The following is a 20,217-nucleotide window of genomic DNA, read 5'->3' on the forward strand; positions in this document are numbered from 1 at the left end:
TTTTAGTATGCCATGACTGAGCGGTCTATTCGTGCACTTGGGCGATGAGATGGCATATACTCGGGCTCGTGACGCGAGGATACCTGCTCCTGGGTCTACAGCGCTTCAACACAATGGGCACAATGGACACTCCGCTGCAAGTATGCGCGGCTGTGACGTACTAAGAATCCAAACAGTGCGGCTCTGAACGAGACAATGGTGTGATGAACTGGTACATACAAGTACTCGGCTGAGTTGGCGATATTCCTGTCTGCTCTGCCCCAAGCCGACGCCTTCATCGCTTGTTGGACGCACTAGGCCACTTGACTTCTCGGAACCCTGTTCTTCGTCCAGCTGGGGCGATCTACCCTGAGTTACGGACTACAATGGCACAATAAATATGCTTGGGCGGTGCAATTAGCTTCCTATGGAGTATGGCTACGGTCAGACTGCTCAAGCAGCGACTTACACCCTAGTGGGAAGTCCGAGATAGACAAGCTCGGCGTGAAACAGCCTCAAAACTCAAGGTCTATTGGCGAAATACAACAATCTCTCAGGCATGCAAAGGGTAAGGAGTGATGTCGTCGTCATTGCCTACCACAGTACATCTATCGACACCCACTCGTTTCATTCACAGACGCTCCAATCTTCATTGCGACGTCGTCATTTTTCACAGGTGCGGATAACGGCCCTCACCAAGGGGCGGCTTATTGAACCCCCTCCAGCATCACTCGTACACTTCGTAGAGACAATGTTCCCCAAGCGCAAAACAAGACCACCACAACTGACGATCCTTAAAACAGGTCGGTCGCTCGGCTGGATTCAGCGGTACTGACAACAGACATATGTCCATCATAGTCTGAATCATTCATATCAACCTCACTACTTCTCCTCAGCACAGAGTAGCCAGAATTCATTGTCGACCAGGTTCAGCACGCATTGCCAGCTCGCAAACCTCCATAGCAATCAAACAATACCACATCCCACCTTCCAAAGGAGCAAGTTCACATTCCATAAGATCTCACAACTTCCTCTGACATAGAATTTATTGCAACATCAACATGGACAGTACACATATATACCTCGGACAATCATTCGAATTAAATGTCCGTTCATTCATTAATGTTGCCTAATCCCAACATGACCGATCCATGAACCGCCTCACAGTCTACACAGTATACTAGTATGGCTACCTCCAGGCATCGACTTAGGGTAAAGTGCCTACACCGTCTTTTCGGAAATATATCTTGCAACAAGGGGATAGCCGATTGTAGAGCCTTTAATAGGAGCATAATTTTACTCGATCAGCCTCGATTGACCACCTTTTGATGTGTATCTCCGAGGGAGAGAAATGTGTATTGGGTCTTGGAATGTTCTCGTTTGGGTAGATATGTCCGACATCAGTATGTTTCTCCATAACCGAGTTCTCGGGTGATAAACATAATCATCAACCACAGTATGACTATTAGGTCGATCGTGAGAATATCTATGCGCAAAATTCAGTACTCCATTCGAATCGGAGAGACTACATGAGAAGGATGTTCATAATACACCAAAACGGAGTGCTAACATGACTCTTTCGCGTCAAATTGATTGGAAAAGGTCGCGTACATGGCGCCTACAACATATCCTTTTCCTGAATGTAGCTCGAGCCCTGGCTCAATTGTAAGCTTAAACAAAATTATTTAAGCATAAACAACGTACCATGGACAGTCTCCATGCTCACACGTAATCATTTGCAGCATCTACTCAAGAGAATGAAACCAGCATCAACCTACTCTCCAACGCCTTGATGCAACTGCAACGCCATTCAGATTACGTACCACGACACAATCCATTGCAACATTATATTAACCCTTATCGATATCAAATTTATATCTTCTAGATTAAAATCATGCCAGGCTCCTCCTCAATGTGGAAATTAGTTCCGACCATGCCGACAGACTTAACCCGATGGCTCTTCAAGCGGGCCCACTAAGCATGCTAATACGTTGAACGCCTGGCTCGTGACGTGGACTGTGTAGACTGTGGAATCAGACCGCAGTCTTAGTATCTCTGTCAAAATCGTGATCTCTTTCTCAAGGTTCATCAGTGCGAGTGGTTGGCACTCATGCAGGGCACCGCCATTCATAATCTCTTGTGATCGACACTCTTGCATAATTCCCCTGCATATGGAGCACGGACGTATTCTTCCCTCGTGAAATGTCTAAGACACTGCCCCCCCACAAACCAACTGGTAGGCGTAGCTGAATACGAATACGCCAGACATATTATTTTTAGGTGCTGCCTACTGTGGATTTAACGGAATATTCTATACCCCAGTCCTCACCAACAATTTGCGACGGCCGAATCCTCCATCCATCCTGAAACAGTGAAGGGTGAGTCAGATCAGCGAATATCAATGCTGACGATATCAATTCGTCATGAAACACTGCAACGGTTACTATTTCTACCGACACGGGCCATAGCGGAGCACTGCCTCAGTGACCCTGTCGTTCGTGGTGTGGTGGACGGCAGAGGATCACCACTGGATCAGCACGCGACCGCGTTTCAGATGTCACCATGACGGGTGGCTATGAGGAATCCCACGGTCTGATGTCTCATTTAGGGAACGATAACCAGACGGATAGGGAAGTGGAGCGACACATTCTAACATCTGATGAAACCTATTCCGAGGTTGGTATATGACCGGCGGATCCAGACCATTCTGATCAGACCCTGACGGCCTGACCAAATCGACCGCCCTGCCGATTCGCCCAAAGCGTCCGTCACGATAAAAATACCTACCAATGGAATCATGGTTGCCTAGACCAGCAATTGCCACGGCCTCAGCCCCATGCATTGCGCGGCCCATCTTTTTTGCGGCCAGGGGCCACGCCATCCCATTGGTTGCAACCCCGGATAAGCCTTGAAGTTTTGTGCAGTAGCGGAAGCTTGGCAACCACTCGGCCAATGGCGACGGCCTCGTCTCCTCAAAAAGAGGGCCGGCAAACGTCACGGACCCCCCCGGACGGCCGCGTCACAGAAACCGGCTCAAGGCAACAAGGCTCCTCATCGCATGGCCTTCATTGGCCCGTCTTGCGTGATGCTGCAGCTCGGCCACAGAATGAAAAGTCAATTGTGCTGACTCCTGCAGGTGTCCATTTATAGCCCGCTGTCTTCCGGTCGCATTTATATCTACCGTGGTTCCTGTCGGCCAAGATTCTTACCTCTCACCCATACCACACTTCACTACCCTACCCTACTTTACTCTCCACTACATACCATCATGTCTGCTCCTGACGTTGCCCACGATCGTCCCGAAACGGGCCACTCGGCTGGAAAGAGCTCTCTATCCAGCAAATCGGACCCGAACCAAGCCCTGAGAGGCGAAGAAGCCGGTACGTACCGTTGCAGCTGGCCACAGACTCCCACTAACATACAGCACAGTCTACAGCGTCGGTTCCACCGGATTCTCCCTGCGCTCGATCCAACATCGTGACCGCGAAGGCAAGATAATCAGTACGTGCCTCCCCATCCAAGAAGAATGCGACCATACTAACAAGCAGCAGCTGAACCTGACCTATCGAACCCTACCCGCTACCGATTCGAGCGACCATTGGACACGATCCGATCGTTTGAGGCAGCTATTGAGCGCCGTCGGAGGGAGAATATGTAGATGGATTCAGCATATTCATACTGTGATGGATATAGACATGATTTTGTGTGTTATGGCGTTGGATGACGTATGATTTGTATGTCTTGGATATGTATGGTTTGAGCGTGTATATTATGAGTATGCTGGAATGTTAGCATTTGTTTGTGTCATGTTTGTGCTGAGTGTTCGGATTGTTGGATCATGGTAAGCGAGGGTGTACAGGATATAACATTATCCCTTCACGATCCTCGTTCTCGTCTCTTGGCAGCTTCGTGATTGTCAAATGCTTGGCTGGGTGTATAGTTTTATCCGGATCTCCACCAGCGCTCGGATGGCATCCATTGCAAGCGATGTCCACTGTCTCACTCATCTCCTACGCACCGCAACGGTGATGTCTAGAAGGATCAGTCTGCTTGCTGCCAAGTCACTTCGAACAACACTGAGCTTGGCAGCTGTTGAAGCAATGCTTGTGACATGTCGAGTATAGTGGAGCAATACAGCGAAGCAAAGTGCTGCATCGTCATTCGTTCATCCCACTCACTCATTCTTATTTCTTTCTTATTTCAACATGAAAATCAGACTAATCCGAGGAGCCCTAATCTGTTCTACTAGCAGAAAAGTCAACCGTATCATCATCGAGGTACGCGAAGAGGGCTACATATCCAGAGGACACAAACATCTCAGGTATCTAATCTAATTCTTCTACGGCAGCAATAATATCCAATTGTCAGCTGCCTCACCCCCCAACCTCCAAGTCCAGCGCCCGCTAATTGCAGAGCTATATCTGGGCATCACCTACCAAGACACATCTATCCCTGAATCCACCTAGAACTACCATCAATCCTCCCAGAGGACCACACAGACAACTGATAATCCAGCACACCAATCCCCAGCCAACCCAACCCTCTTCAACCGCGCCATTCGCGATACATGAACATAACCGACAAAATACAACAACACACTCAACTTCCCAACAGGGAACAAACCCTCCAATGAAAACCTATCTTCACCACCAGCGCCAGCATTTCCGGCAATGCAGCCGTCCAGAAGCATCAAGACACAGGGCTACTGATCCATCGGGGTAGAGTGGGATATACAATCAAGGCTGATTCCGATATCCGGGTCACCGTGGCCGATTACGGTAACTGCGAAGTCTGAAGACGAGTGGGGGAGGGGGGTTGGTTTCTCCGTATATGATATCTATTCCTGGTGAGGTGACTCTAGATACACTGTTTCAGTCTTCATTTCGGAAGATGGTTGTAGGAGTGTGATGTTATGGGAATTCACGGAAAGTGAGCCCTTGTTTGGTCATCAAATGCATACGTCTCTACATGGGTTTAAAAACTGGCAATGAGTACGGTATCCTCCGCTTTTCCAAAAAGAGAAAAAAAAAGGAGAAAAAAAGGAAAGTAAAAGATCTACTGAAAACAAACTAGACCTTATCCTTACGATCAGTAAATCGAATACTTTCAAACTCCTTGAACTCTTATTCCTTTACCACCTATCGAGTCCAACATATCATTTCCACAAAACACCCTCCCTAATCCTAATCCTGTCGCACCATAACCTCAACATGGTAAGCTGCCCCTGCTTAAATCCGTAGTAAAGATACCCTCCCCAGCACATCCGACGCAGACCTCTCCAGTATTGTGTGTGGCTATGCTCCTTGCGAGGTATTTCATCATCATGAGGCGCATAGTATGTGTGAGGCAAAACAGCAGTTGAATGTTGTGTTTAGTTAGTATGGGTGTTGTGGTCTTAGGTCCTAGCTGGGATGTTCTTGGTGAGGTGAGTGGCTGTATAGGAAGGGTTTGGTCGGTAGTTAGCGTGGGAACTGGTATAGATACAACTAGAGCCGATTATTCAAATGTTTATAATAGGTCCGAAGACCCCACAGAGACCATGGGGCATATTCCGGGGTACAGGAGTGAGTGGAATCATAGGTAGATCCCGACAGACTACCTCATACATAGATCTCCAAGACTGGAACACGGACCAGACCTCGTAAGCTGTAGGTAAGTACTGCAAGGTCACCTATCACTCCAACTGCAAGAGCAGCAGCTCCCTCAGCAGTCATTATCCTCTTGGTTAGGATAACCAACTGCTCATTAGCTGCTTCCAGGCACAATCATCCAGACATGCCTGGCGACCTAACCGGACAGCGGGCCTTGCGCGCCAAACTCAAGCTGGAATTGAAGATGAAGGCCGAGGTGGAGTTTAATCGGCACTTCAGACATCAAGTTGGGCAAATGCGACTGCGAGGGGTCTAGCGACAGTCACTGAATCGTGGTCTGATTTCCATCGCCCTCCTTTTACACCAGTCTTTCAGGACCTGACGGTTTTTGGAGGACAGAGAGTCTCCCTGCGATGTGGAGGCTCAGGGGCGACGAGGTGGGAAACGTCGGTGAAGTCTGATAGATAGTCTTATCGGGATCCGATCCGAGGCATCGATAAGAGATGGATCAGATACACTCTGTGGGGTCTGGTCTGGGGTTCGGCTTGCCTCGGCTATGGACTGTAGGTCCCAGCGGCCACCAAAAAGGTTGAACAAAACGAAGAACCATTTATCCTACTTCTGGGGAAAAGGCTTTGTCAGTTCTACTTTCCGCCGATTGGCGTCGTGGGTTCATTGAATGATGTCTTCTTATCAGTAAGAAAATATGTCCATCGAGTCCATCATCGAGGGGACCAACGCATTTTGATAACCATATCTTAATCGGTTCTTCACGCATAATCACCGACTCCCTTTTGTTACTTACTCCACGAGTATTCTTATGACTTGATAGTCGTAAGGTCGAACCAATGTCGTTGTTCCCATAACACATGAACCAAGGTCGGTTGATTTCTTCTTCTCGGATAGGTACTCTTCGCGGGTTATTACCTGTTGCAATACGGCCTGCGCATGAGGGCGTATATCTTCTCTTAGGCAGAAGTTGTTAGTATCTCCATTCCCGGACCGGCTGGACACTTCAGAGTTTCTCTCATGTTGACTATATCCTTGAAAATGTTTGTAAGTATCAAGTAGAGAGCTGGAATGTAGCTGCCTGTTTTTCGGGCGAGTTGAATCGCAGTGATACTGCAATAGGTCTAGTCTCCGTCACAACATGTTCAATGTGAGGTGAAAAACTAAACTATCCGCGTATACAATGGCACCACACTGATGGAGACCAGGCTGCGGCATTAACGACTGTTTGTGCCGTCTGTCGACCACGCCTGGTAACCGCATCCACCTCTTTGATAACGGCGCTCCATGGTAGAACCGGTGGCGGTTTCAACTGATCGGAATGATAAGGATCATCCGACGATCAGTGGATATCCGAGAGCCTAAACCAGACAATACCGGGAAGTATATTACCGTCCCCGCTGAATGCCTTGTGGGATATCATCAACCCTGCCGGTTCGGATTGGAGATCGCTCGGCGGTAATTACTCTTTCCGGATGAAGTCGGAGATAGACAGCACCCCAGGCAGTCGAACGTGCCTGCAGATGTCTGCAGCCGAGCAGCATGCACCCATGCAGTAGTATGCCTTCATGACGAATGATGTCTTGGCTGAAGGCTGCACATGTGCGAGTCCGCCGACATCGGATTGGTTGAAGGACAGCATTCACTCAAACTGCTCGAGTACCTTGCATTGCCAAGTAACCGGCTACCTGTCTATTCTGCTAACTCAACCTCTCGCTTAGGTTGGCTCGGCCGTGTATCGTACCATCGTCTACTCAAGTAGACCCATACTACCACCGTCACTGGATTGCCGGTGGAACATGATGGGTAGCTTCAAGCAACGATCTACTGCAGCACTCGTCATCAGTCCCACTATACTGACACGCAGGTACCGCTGCAGTCATCTCATATACTCTACAAAACCTATATAAACCCGTCCGCACCACCTTCAACCATCAGTCTCATCAGCATCACCGTCAAGATGGTCAAAACCGCAGCCTTCGGCCTCGTGGCCCTCGGTGCTCTCTCAGGAGTCACGGCCCTCAGTTCCTACGGACTGCCCGACCCCATCCTCGTCGACTTTGATGATGACGGAGTGGTGGGCGGCCTCTACCGTCCCAATGCTGCTAGTCCGCTCTCTCGCATCGGTGTCTACGTGATGCACGCCGAGCAGGACTACCTCAACTTCTCGGCCTGCCACGAGCTCCCCAAGCGCGGCTTCACCACCTTCTGCGCCAACAACGATGCCAGCAAGAGTGGCTACATGACCGACCTCGACTTTGAGGAGATGATGACCAACGTCGCCCAGGGCATGAGCTACCTGCGCAACTTGACCGAGATCGACAAGGTCGTCATCTTCGGCCACAGCGGTGGCGGCGCCATGATGGCCGCGTACCAGAACATTGCTGAGAACGGCGTCAGTGCCTGCAACGGCCCCGAGCGCATCTACCCCTGCTCCGACGCCATGGCCGGCCTCCCCGCTGCCGACGGCCTCATGCTCATCGACGCCAACTACGGTCTCTCCACCATGTCCCTGCTGAGTCTCAACCCGGCCATCGTGGACGAACACTCGGGCTCCAAGATCGACCAGTCCCTGAACCTGTACAACCCGGCCAACGGCTTCTCCGAGAGCGGCGCCAACTACACCGCATCCTTCAAGAAGGCCTTCCAGAGCGGTGTCGTGGCTCGTAACAACCGCATCCTCGCGCACGCTGAATCCCGCCTGGCCGCCATCAACAACGGCACCGGCATCTTCAGCGACGACGAGCCCTTCTACATCGTCGACTCGATGTACGTTGGCTTCAACAACAAGTTCTTCGCCCAGGACACCCGCTGGATCCACCACACCACCCAGCCCTGGCCCCTGCTGCACCGCAACGGCTCCATCACCAAGCAGATCGTGCCGTCGGTCCGCGTGCCCGCCAACTTTGAGAACTTTGCCGACAACTTCGAGGGTGGCGCCATCAAGACTACTATCAAGCGCTACCTCTCCACCCTGGCCGTCCGCGTCACGGACGACTTCGAGTACAAGGTCGACGGCTTCGAGGGTATCGTCTGGAACTCCAGCCAGACCGCTCCGCTGGGTAACATCGGAGGTGTGACCGTTCCCTTACTCAACATGGGCATGACGGGCCACTACGAGTATCTCAACGCCGAGAAGCTCCACTTGGCAGCGGGCAGCAAGGATGCCGCGATTGCGTTTGTGGAGGGCGCTCAGCACACGATTGTCACTTGCACCGAGTGCGAGTCGTACCCGGGGGAGTTTGGCAACACGCTGTACACTGCGTACAACTTTATGGCGGAGTGGTTGAGCAAGGAGGGTCGGTTCTTGTAATCATGCATCCTGTGTATAATAGCCGTGCTGTACGCGTACACATATGTTTGTCTGCGAATAGATAGGACTAATCCCTCAAATGAAGCCCCTTTCATCGCCGTCTCCATCTATTCTTCCCCATTATCCTTGATAATCTAGTTACAACCACCCCCGTATCTCCCCATCCATGAGCCAAATAGAGATTCTCATTGCCTTCATAGATGGAAATAGAATACACATTATTCTCCAGCATCCTATGGAGTAACACCACAACCACAACAACCGTACACCCCACACAAAAATCCAACCCAACCAAACCAAGTATTTATCTCCGAGATCCTCACCATCCCCATCTTCACCCGGCATCTCCCTCCCCTCCCCGTCCATCCATACCACGAACAGTTTAGTCTCCGCATCCTAACCGAACCCTCTGCGGGGTTCTTACCGTCTTCCACAATATCCGTTCCAGGTTATTCACGGGAAGGCCCGGGATCGGACACAATACAACCTCCCCAGCCTTATTACCGAGCAGGCACTACTTTCCTGGACTGCTTCATTTCTTCGTAATAAGATTATCCATACGACACTGCAGGATCCATCTTAGCCCGACATGAGGCCCTCTGTGGGGATGCCTCTGACTAAGCGGAAGGAAGATAAGCTTAACTAACTAGTTATTTCTTGCTTTTTTCATCGCCTCCATCAGTATTTCATTACAATACCAGAAAGCTGTATGGTATTTAATGTACAACCAGGGTAATGAAGAATACGGCGTGGAAATAGCCCTGCATGAGGTAAAGCTAAGCTTTATCTTTTGCTTCTTTTTGGGACTTTTGAGGACGGGGTAAAGTACGTGTACCGGGGTGGAAGTACGGGATAGAGTTGGTTGGGCGGGGTGGGAAGGTAGATATCTGGGCGTGGAAGTAATCTAGGTTGCACGGATATGGTGCACCGCCACAGACTAAGGCGAGGACTAATCTACGACAGGCATGAATAGAAGCTTTTGTATAATGGTTGGGTTTGGTATGTCACGGATGCTTTTTCTACGTGATGGTGGTGGTGACGGATTGAGAATTAATGGGTTTGTAGACTTGGAAGTGTCAGGTCTAGAACTGTGCTGTTTGACATGGAGCACTCGAGTTGTTATTGACTAACACAGGCGCTGGGCGTATGGTATCTAGTTCTGTCTGACACAGTGGGGTTGGTTGTTTACCTCACCTTGCACCTTTTGCTTATTGCCTAGTTCTGATGATGAGACCGGCGTTCAAAATCTTGCTGATGATGCTATGCTAAGGTTGAGGCGCACTGGAGAATCGAGGGTAGGATAAATCGATTATGAAATGTATAGCAGACCACCAGCTCGGTTGCCTTTCATTTGAAGCAAGTGCATAAATACCCCACAGAGTAAAATACTACGTTAATCGGATATCAGCGCTCAAATCCAGTGGATAACATTAGTCTGGGCTAGTCGCTGAAATTGTGGTTCCTCACAAATAAGCAGTCGATTCATTGTCCATAAACTAGTGGTGGCCTAGGTTCCCAAGGAGAAATATTCACAGTAGAGCGATTGTGCAAATGGTCTAGGTTCCGGGAACCGCCCATCGATGCGCCTTCAGGTGTGAATCGCTAGAGTGAAGAGCGTGGCCAATTCTAGTCCATGGCAAGCACAGCATCCACTACACAGCTAGGTTGGTTTGGTCTTCATATTAGACATCGCCAGTTCTAGGCTGCAGCGTGGCCTGTTTCGAACTGAAGGGAAAGCTTACCTTGACAGCACGTCCCTATATACACGGTTAGTGACTGACTTCGAGTATCTCGAGAGCCAATATTCTGACTCGATAGAGGGTGCCAGTGGAACAGGTACAACGCACATTAACTGGCTTCCTTTCACCTTGCCTACACTTGCAGAACCATGCTTTCTCTGACTGTCGATCTGGTCCGGTCTGAGCACTTCACATTGATTAGGCTTGCAGTGGACGCATGCACTAGGCAACCATGGATTGTAGAGAGTGAAGTTGGCTAGCCAATGTTAAAGGTGGGCCAACGATTTTATTTCCACTTGTAGGGTATTCATTCGTAGCATTCCCCACATGTAGGCCAGTGATAGTGACTGGGACTCAACTTGCCTCGACCTCGTCGGACACAGACTGTATGAAAACTCTTCCCCCCCAATCAAAAGCAGCGAAGCTGATTGGGCCTCTAGAGAAAATCTCTGGGTTGCTTATGGGGATGAATAGCTGTTGTTAATCAACTGTCCCCAGTCACAGAATCAGAATGTGCATCACTTGTATCCGAGCTAGTTGGCCAGGCCTTCCATGCCTAGAAGGGGTCGACTCAACCTATGGGATGTCAGTTAATACCCTCTTTTCTGGGAATGTCGCTCCGCTATTTACCTGGTCAGAGAGCAGAAGTGGTAACCACAGCCTGTCAACCAGATTCACTTTCCCTAGTCACCGGGACTTAAAAGCACAACAAACGTGTCTGTCGCTCTTTTGCTCCTGCACAACATGCCCCCAGCTATCCTCCCAGTGTCCCAATAATTAGAACCCCTGTTCATCATCTACTTAATCATCCATTTTCTCTCCCAGATCCTTTCTCGAACTTCCCCCATATCTTTCCATACATATCTCCCATTATCTCTCTCAATAGCTTCCAGCTCTCTCCAATATCTCCCAAACCATGTCTGTCAGCAGCCCTTTTGCAATGGACCTTAGTATTGGAAACCTCATCAGCGACGCCATCCGCGAAGGTTTGGGCGATCTTCGAGGTGTATTTCAAATTGCGCAGCAGGTCCTAATCTGCCAAGAGGACACTCGAAAGGAAGTCAAGGAGCAATACAAGGACTTCAAGGGAGCTGTAAAAGATCTTCATAACGAGAATGTTGGTCGTGATAAGGAGATCAATGAACAATTTCAGATCTGCAGGGAGGAGCTCAAAGATTTTCGAACTGAAAATACTATCCGTGACAAAGAGACCAAGAGAAAGTTCGATGTCTTTGAAAAGGATCTAAAGGGTCTTCGCGGCGAGAACGCTATCCGTGACCGAGAAACCAAAAGGCAGTTCCAAGAATTCCGGCAGTATTGGAAGGATTACCGCCGAGAAACCAGAGAGGACCTTCAGGTCTTCCGGGAGGATCTTAAGGATCTTAAGGAAACCAAGCAAAACACTCAACAGCTCCAGACCTTGTGCATGCTTCAAGGAAACGAAGCAGCAGCTCCGAGCGGTGCAGGAGGATGTCGAGGTCATCCACGAGGAAACAAGGCAAAATACAAAACAGATTCAAATCCTGCAGAAGGATGTCAAAGACCTCCGTAACGAAACAAAGGAGCTTCGTCATGAAACAAAGCAGAACACGAAACAGATTCAGATCTTGCACGCGGATGTCAAGGACCTTCGTATCGAGACCAAGCAGAACACGAAGCAACTGGAAGCATTCCTGAAGGAAAATAAAAGCGAGTTTGCAAATGTTTACAATCGCTTTTCAGTTGTGGACGCGAGGTTGGATGCAATGAACGCCACTCTCTCCAACTCCAAACTGGCCTACCTTCCTCAGAAGATCACACCCTTTCCCATGTTCGACGATTCTAATAACCGCCTTCCGATTCCAGAATGCTTCCCCACACGCTTGTCCACTCTCGTTTCACTTAAGAACAAAAGACACTGTGGGTAATCGTCTTGCCCCGCCGAAGCTGCGACTAACTTTATTAGGGCCAAAGCTTCGAGAACTACTCACGTACTATCAGCTCGAAGCCGTAACAATCCAGGTCATCTATGATCAGGATACCGGGTTCATGGACACCACGGATGGCAATTCTGGCGGAAGCCACTATAAATATACCGAACAGCAACTACAAGACGCCATCGAGTCAGACCCAGAGCAAGCTATCGATATCCTGGCATCTCATCTTGGCATCGCACCCGTCGTCCGTAGACGGAGAACTTCTTCGCACGAATTCGGCCAGATGGTTCAACAGATTGGTAAACGTGTTCGACAGGAAAGCGATCGGGGACCTGCTGCCGATACCAAACCGGGGGAAGAGAATGGTGGACAGGAAAGCCCTGCAAAAAAGAGGTGTGTTGACAGTAACTTACCCAAGCCCTCTGACCCAGTTCCATCGCCTTCGAGTGCGAACTTCGACTGGGACGCATTTTATGATGCGCATGGCACAGTCTTGGACTGGGAACCCGACGAGTCAAAATTTCGGCGGGAGACGGCCCACCTGGTGCTTCGGGATACCACTATGGAGACAGCCCTAGACATCGACAGTATAATGGCTGCAAGTGTGACAATGAGGGAGAGAAGAAGCCAAGCTCCCCGGACCCGACGTGGATTTCCACCGGAAAGATTCCTAGTTCGAAGCAGGAAGGTTAAGGCCACGACGGTGGGGATTTACCTGAGACAATGCTGTAGAAACGACATGTTTTCTTTGATGCAATACAGCGTTTACCCCGGAACAACTTGGATGTTGGGACTAGAGGCCTAGCAAGGGTCCCTTAGCAGGTGACACAATCTTGGAGCATTTTGGCATACACATAGTGATAAGATTATCGTGCCTGGTGCCTTAGCCAGGGAGTTTGAAGACATGTATCCGATTATGTTGCTTGAAGCATAACCTGTTGGAAAGGCTTGGTCAGCGTGGTTATTTCAGTTGTATGTTATCATTACTAAATAGGGAATATGCGATCACTAAGGTGTATGGTGTTTCCAACGCAATGGAACCAACCCCGGAAGAGCACTGGATAGGTCTTGAGCTCGACTAAAGGACTTGTAGAACATGTCAACCAAGTTCTCAGAAACAAACAGCTGTTCCAAAACTCTCGTAGCTCTACTTATGGTATCATCAAGGCCCGCATATCTAAATAGAGTAGCGCTGGGATACTTCTGGGTCAGCCAGCTACATATATTTGCCAGAGTACCAGGACTGCCGGCATCCAGCTGTGGTTTTGTCTACTTGGCACATCGTGTGATTGCTTCAATAGATGTGATCTAGGCGACCGCCCGGCCTTGCTTTCTACCATCATCTGCATCAACATAATCCTTCAAAAGACAGACCACGGGTCTATATTTGACAAGAATTTAAGTACTAGGAGTCTACGGACCATGAAGACTCAAGTCTGAATCGAGGATCTGTGAGACTAATAGGACCTAGAACTCCCCGTCAGATGTCGAATATTACTGTGAAGATATATATCACTAGAGTCCAAGTAGCATTATTGAAAAAGATCGTTTTTCTTCACAAACAGTTGGACTTTAATTTCTTGGATATACGACACGGACAGTATTACGTTGTCTTCATTAAGCTGATATCTTAAATCGTGAACGAGGTCAATTCCACTGAGTCCTGATTTAGTCAACCAAAGATCGACTTCGCCGTTTCGACGACTCTATACATATACACACAAAAAGAGTAATTCCAGTTATCGAATTAGACGGAAACTTAGGTACTTTGGACACTAATTGAAATGGAAAGAATTCTGAATAACTCTGAAGAGCCAACAAGTTAGAATTTGGGCCTGCAGGCAAAGCTAGCTGCCTCATCCTGATCCCTGTCTCGGTTCACCCAATCTTTCAGCCACTGACCTCTGCATTGGGAGTCTTCGGACCGTATCGCTCCCTAAAGCAGGCCATTTTACGGCGACTGTTGTATACTATATCATGATATCAGTCGATACTATACAGACAGCACCTCAACTGGAGCGTTGTTTTTCTACGGTGAGAGTGAAAGAAATCTAGAAGCTAGGATAAAAGGAGCCTGAGGTAGAAATCCCGCAAGTCACGTGGTCGTGGGCCTTTTCGCACGCTCTCGACTTTCCCCTCATTCTCCAAGTCATCACACTCCCTTATCATGACGCCTTCGCAACCCCCTGAGCTAAAAAATCGCTCATTAATCTATTGAGGAGCCCTGAATGCCGCGCTAACCTCCAAATGAGGCGCGATGATAAGTTCTAGTGCTCCTTCCGTGAAGTGGAATTAAGGTTTGGGATCAAATAATATATCTTGCCGGTGAGTCAAGCTGGTAAGTCAGGATCAATCTAGAAAAACGTGGCATTTGGTTGACTCTTGTTTGGCTCGAAGGAGGATCTCGTATTCCGACCGAACACATCGAGTGAGCAAAAGGATTAAGCTTCAGATCGGGATTGCTCATCCGGCAGGTTTCGGCGCCGAATCAATATCCCCACTGTCGCAACTCGCAACACGAGTAAGTTCCACTACATTCCGAAATAGACAGCGTACCCTACATGACCAGTCCTGATTTATCCATCACAAATTAAGTGTGTCTCGAAGTGTCTTTCTGGGAAAAATGGGCAGCGCACCAGTTGCAATAACCTCGTCTCCGGATATTCGCCGAGATGGGTGAGAAAATGGTCTGACACGCACGCCGAATACGGTTCATCTATTCTGCCCACAGGAATTTCTCCGATGTACCCCATACGTACAAGAAGGTTGTGCTAAGATTCGACCGCGAAGCTTGGTTTGTCGGGGACGGGCAAGTTGTTCCGGAAACGGTTGCTTCATCACTATGCATTTCCACCAATCATCACCGCCTGGACACGTAAGTGGAGGAGGGGAGAAGCTCCTCGTGATTCAGGAACAGAGGAGGGCTGCTGCGAGCTCGCAAGATGGGAACTGGATGGGAAGGGAGGAAGGGCCATCCGGACGGGAAGGTTCCATGGATAGGCGACCCTCTTTCCTATCCGGGCGACGAAGAAACACACCGCGCGAGTACCATCCGATCCTTCCGCTATCATGTGCAGTGTGCAAGGATGGGAGATAATGATGAGCAGATGACACCGCTGCGGCAGGCTCATGATTACCCCTGGAATCACGCATCCATTCCCGACCTTAAACTGCCGGCGATGTGGTTAGAAGCCGACAATGGTTGACAGACCTAATTACGTACATGATTCTGGACCGCATCGGCCCCCCACAAGGTCCATCTTATCGGAGCTTCCGAACAGCCCTGGCAGGCGGAAAACCATCCAGCCAAGAAACCCCTGTCTCAGACGCGAAAGCTTGGGCTTGGCAGTCTCCAGCGTTCATTTCCTCTTGCCAAGGGCATCTAAATGAACTACTATTGCCTGAGTTTATTAAGCGGGTGATTATCATCATCTGATATAGGGCTAGGGTCTGCTGTCATTCGATTCTCCGATTCTCGAGATTGCCTGCAGATTAAGAAGTCGCCCACAAGGGCGGCAATTGGCGGAGAACGCGGGTCCACTTGCCCTAAGAAGCTTCTTCGAACGCCTCCACTCGCTCAACGGCCGGCCGAATTGCCTGAAGTTTCCTAGCCACCTCAGATATAGTTATTCAGTACCCCTTCTGGTAGTGACGAAACCCCGCCGGCGTCTCCACCCGGAGGTCCTGATCCGTATGAGAGGAGCGCTGCTAATCTGCGCGATAAGAAGAGCCCTTTCTAAATGGATAGGATGCGGTTCCTATAAGAACGAGGTCTTGTCGCAGTTCTCTGGTTCCTCCATCAACAGCAAACTTAAGCTTGCCGATCAGTCGATCCTTAACCGCAATCATGGTCAAATCCGTCATCTCTTCCCTCTTTTTCGCGGCCACCGCGCTGGCTGCCACCCGCATGACGGCTCCTTCCGGTGCCATTGTCGTTGCCAAGTCCGGAGGTGACTACGACACGGTACGGATCACTGCAGATCGCATGCCGAGAGAATGACTGACGAAAGTTTCTGGATGAACAGGTCAGCGCTGCTGTTGCCGCTCTCAGCACTACCTCGACCGACACCCAAACCATCTTCATCGAGGAGGGTACCTACGACGAGCAGGTCTACGTTCCCGCTCTCAAGGGCAAGCTGATCATCTACGGTCAGACTGAGGAGTATGTTCATTCCAAGCATATCAGGTGTAGACGATCTCTGACGATTCTAGCACCACCACCTACACCGGCAACCTGGTCAACCTCACCCACGCCATCGCCTTGGCTGATGTCTCCAATGACGACGAGACCGGTGAGTCATTCTTACGTGCTTATTTTGCTGGACGTGCTGACAGTAATTAGCTACTTTCCGTAACTACGCCGCCAACTCGGCCGTCTACAACCTCAACATTGCCAACACCTGTGGTCAGGCCTGCCACCAGGCCTTGGCCGTGAGCGCCTATGCCTCCGAGCAGGGTTACTACGGCTGCCAGATGACCGGCTACCAGGGTACGTACCAAAGCAAGTATTCGCTCGGACTTTGCTAACGATGTGACAGACACTCTCCTGGCTGAGACTGGTTACCAGGTCTACGCCGGATCCCTCATCCAGGGTGCCGTGTATGTTCCTCCTTCAAATGTCTGAGAATGAATTAGGCTAATTCTCACAGTGACTTCATCTTCGGCCAGCACGCCCGTGCCTGGTTCCACGACTGCGACATCCGCGTCGTCGAGGGCCCTACCTCCGCCTCCATCACCGCCAACGGTCGCTCTTCCGAGACCGACACCTCTTACTACGTGATCCACAAGTCCACCGTCGCCGCTGCTGATGGCAACGACGTTGCCGAGGGTACCTACTACCTCGGTCGCCCCTGGTCCCAGTACGCCCGTGTCCTCTTCCAGAAGACCTCCATGACCAACGTCATCAACTCCCTCGGCTGGACCGAATGGTCAACCTCCGAGCCCAACACTGAGAATGTCACCTTCCTCGAGTACGGCAACACCGGTGCTGGCTCCAAGGGTACCCGCGCTAGCTTCTCCGAGAGAATCGACGAGCCCGTCTCCATCTCTACCATCCTCGGCTCCGACTGGGAGGACTGGGTTGACACCAGCTACATTGTCTAAACGGATCACCCGTGAAGCACTCGAGGGGATGCGTATATAGTGTGTGGATCTGTACATACTGATAGTAATTCCTTAATATATCTACCTAGTAGATTGGCATCTCCTGCTTCTTATTCCTTGAAAACCGATAAGTGAAGGCGAGTAGACTGGCACTTTTCTCCTGTCAGAAGGCAGCATAAGCTCGACTTTCAAAAGCATACTCTATTGATGGAGAAAGAAAAGAAACATCGATCGCTAATAGACGTCACAAATACCTAAATTCCCAACCAAGGTACAAAGAAATCCCAAACCACGAACGGCCGTCAACCAATCACGCAACACCTCCCTCCCCTCACTGAACAGAATCCTCTGAAAAAAAAAAAAAAGTCCCCGCCCGCAGAACACCACGCTTAATAGCATCCATCCCATGTTCACCGTCCGCCATGCATTCACCCACACAGCTCATCTATGAACTGGCAAAACCATTCCTTATCTCTATTCATTCATCAATTTACCAAAATCCTCGCGAGCTATTTGACTAAGATTGTACCTCATTGATCTGACTGTAACCCATTTAATTCACAGGATGAACATAGCGCGTCACACAACACGGCTCACGAAAGTGGCCGATCTGCACCGCGCCGGAGTTAGCGTCAGTAATTGACCCGACATCTAGCCTGGTCGCTCGTGAGAGGTATGTCTAACGTTGTAGTGCCATGTCACTTTCCATCAGCAATACTCAAAACTGGCCACTTCTCGTCTACAAAATAATACTAAACATCACAACTACCCCCCAATAACCCTCCAAATCATCCACTCATCTAATGAATAAAATCCGCCGGCACCTCCGGCCCCCAAACCGCCAACGCCTCATTCCCCGCCCTCATATACCCAATGGGGGTCTGATCTGTAACCAAGTCCCCATCCGCATAATGTTCCACCATATTGCCCGTCGTGTCCCACCAGTAATCAAAGATCTGCGAGCCCAGGATATGTCGTCCGACGCCCCAGACGGATTTGTATCCCTTTTGTGCGAGCCAGTAGTGGCCTAGTTTCTGGGTGTCGAAGTCGTGGACTTCGAAGGAGCAGTGGTGGACGTGGGAGGTGTCGTTGGCGCTCATGAAGAGAGTGTGGTGGTCGACGCCGGTGCTGCCGCGGTCGATGTGCGCGAATACGCCTACGGTTTGTTTTTGATGCTCTTTTTCGATGTAGAGGAAGTCGGTGGGGACGAGGTTGAAGTGATGGGTGTAGAAGTTGAGCATTGTCGGGAAGTCGGTGACGCAGTAGCCGAAGTGGCCGAGCTGGTTCGATTAGAGTGCGTCTCCTACGGTGAGGGGGTGGAGGGCATACCTTGTGCACTGGTGCAGGACCGGGGTTGAATCGATGGAACTTTCTTAGCCGTGTCTTGTCTGTCTCGTAGTTGATGATCAGCCGTTCTGGATACTCTCCCGGCTGCTGAGGTATTTGGCCATGAATCAAGTTCACGGGATAACCTTCAGGATCAGTCACAGTCACCAAGTGCCCTCCTCCTGGATGATCGACCAATTCCTTAATCCCGCTCGCGTTCGGGAGCTGCAACGCCCTGCATTAATCAGACCACGATTCTCAAGAATTCTAACACAGAAGAAACGAACCTTTCCAAGTCCTCATACGTCTCCACTTCAAATGTCCCCCCAAGAAACGCCTTTGGCCCCTTTTTCGCATAGTAAACATACGGATCGGGTCCATAGCCGCGATACCAGACCTCCTCGTCTGTCTGCTTGACGACCTGCATGCCGAAGTCTGCGCCCGTTAGCATATGCCCACTCTCAATCTACGCAGGAAAGCAAAAACCTTTCATGAAGGTAGTAATCTCCTCCAAATCCGGATGTTGATACCGCATATGCGACAGTTTGACCAACCGGATCTGACCCTCGGGGTTAATCCCAGATCGCTCTCTCCAGGATGCCACGGATTCTTGTTCTGGTCCCATGGCTGTGATGTCGGGGATGGAGGCTCCGTGACACCCGGATGGGGTCTGGTGGCTTGGTTGTTACCATGGAGTGGTGGGATCGGTGTATACGATGATGTCTTACCGGTGCTGCCTGGCTGCCCATGTTGTGCTGTGTAGTCTGTGGAAGTTTGTGTGTAAAAATGGTGCGATGTGTTTCAATGGTGAGATTGGAGATGGTTACCATCGTTAATCGACTGTCAGCAACTGCGGGAACGCTCCCCTCCCTCATGTGGGGTCAAAGCGGGGGTGGGGCTGGGAATGTGGACTGTGGATTGTGGTCACTGGTCAGTCCGTACCTAGTCGTATTGCCGCTTTCACCAGGATTGCGAGCATTACCTAAGGATGGAGTCCTGTGCCATTGTACTGCAGGCAGACAAGGACTTGGGCGTTTCAGCTTGGCTACCTATGAGGTCTATACAGTCGGGGAAGGTGGTAGATGGTTCAAATATCAATCGTACGGATGACCAGCATTCGGAATTAAGAGCGGCTGTAGCGAGAGTGGATGGTGGACACATTCATCTATGTGGACTTTCGGTCCGTTGGAGTCTCATTCCGGCTAAATCTTTTTCCTGGTCTTAGCAACAACCGATTCAAG

At 50.0% G+C, this 20,217-nt stretch overlaps 7 protein-coding genes across 7 annotated transcripts; 6 read left to right on the forward strand and 1 right to left on the reverse strand.

The window, feature by feature from the left end:
* Nucleotides 1-3,247: 3,247 nt before the first annotated feature.
* Nucleotides 3,248-3,637, forward strand: BO80DRAFT_455988 (DUF2406 domain-containing protein; the record flags this gene model as incomplete). Its single annotated transcript, XM_025722143.1, has 3 exons — nt 3,248-3,359; nt 3,409-3,480; nt 3,531-3,637. The coding sequence occupies 3 exons, from the start codon at nt 3,248-3,250 to the stop codon at nt 3,635-3,637; spliced, it is 291 nt and encodes a 96-aa protein (XP_025574475.1).
* A 1,552-nt stretch (nt 3,638-5,189) lies between these two features.
* Nucleotides 5,190-5,837, forward strand: BO80DRAFT_435526 (uncharacterized protein; the record flags this gene model as incomplete). Its single annotated transcript, XM_025720913.1, has 6 exons — nt 5,190-5,192; nt 5,225-5,314; nt 5,379-5,404; nt 5,497-5,543; nt 5,590-5,620; nt 5,729-5,837. The coding sequence occupies 6 exons, from the start codon at nt 5,190-5,192 to the stop codon at nt 5,835-5,837; spliced, it is 306 nt and encodes a 101-aa protein (XP_025574476.1).
* Nucleotides 5,838-7,539: 1,702 nt separating this feature from the next.
* Nucleotides 7,540-8,892, forward strand: BO80DRAFT_476736 (uncharacterized protein; the record flags this gene model as incomplete). Its single annotated transcript, XM_025723236.1, has 1 exon — nt 7,540-8,892. The coding sequence occupies one exon, from the start codon at nt 7,540-7,542 to the stop codon at nt 8,890-8,892; it is 1,353 nt and encodes a 450-aa protein (XP_025574477.1).
* A 2,862-nt stretch (nt 8,893-11,754) lies between these two features.
* Nucleotides 11,755-13,106, forward strand: BO80DRAFT_319921 (uncharacterized protein; the record flags this gene model as incomplete). The annotated part of the gene is made up of 4 exons (XM_025715116.1): nt 11,755-11,852; nt 12,322-12,530; nt 12,577-12,912; nt 12,979-13,106. Coding segments are annotated over 4 exons (771 nt in total), but the record flags the coding sequence as incomplete, so codon positions are not given.
* Nucleotides 13,107-15,170: 2,064 nt separating this feature from the next.
* On the forward strand, nt 15,171-15,753 carry BO80DRAFT_435529 (uncharacterized protein; the record flags this gene model as incomplete). The annotated part of the gene is made up of 3 exons (XM_025720914.1): nt 15,171-15,223; nt 15,279-15,422; nt 15,459-15,753. The coding sequence occupies 3 exons, from the start codon at nt 15,171-15,173 to the stop codon at nt 15,751-15,753; spliced, it is 492 nt and encodes a 163-aa protein (XP_025574479.1).
* A 641-nt stretch (nt 15,754-16,394) lies between these two features.
* On the forward strand, nt 16,395-17,650 carry BO80DRAFT_357604 (pectinesterase pmeA; the record flags this gene model as incomplete). The annotated part of the gene is made up of 6 exons (XM_025715846.1): nt 16,395-16,511; nt 16,573-16,709; nt 16,760-16,839; nt 16,890-17,036; nt 17,086-17,146; nt 17,197-17,650. 6 exons carry the CDS (start codon nt 16,395-16,397, stop codon nt 17,648-17,650), a joined length of 996 nt encoding a protein of 331 aa, XP_025574480.1.
* Nucleotides 17,651-18,209: 559 nt separating this feature from the next.
* On the reverse strand, nt 18,210-19,798 carry BO80DRAFT_383910 (trihydroxytoluene oxygenase). The gene is made up of 5 exons (XM_025716935.1): nt 19,705-19,798; nt 19,463-19,646; nt 19,264-19,411; nt 18,980-19,211; nt 18,210-18,930 (listed from the first exon to the last, which is right to left on the reverse strand). Exons 1-5 carry the CDS (start codon nt 19,723-19,725, stop codon nt 18,451-18,453), a joined length of 1,065 nt encoding a protein of 354 aa, XP_025574481.1. The 5' UTR covers nt 19,726-19,798; the 3' UTR covers nt 18,210-18,450.
* Nucleotides 19,799-20,217: the final 419 nt, after the last annotated feature.

This window comes from Aspergillus ibericus (assembly GCF_003184845.1).
Source record: "Aspergillus ibericus CBS 121593 unplaced genomic scaffold BO80scaffold_24, whole genome shotgun sequence".
NCBI classification, from domain to species: domain Eukaryota; kingdom Fungi; phylum Ascomycota; class Eurotiomycetes; order Eurotiales; family Aspergillaceae; genus Aspergillus; species Aspergillus ibericus.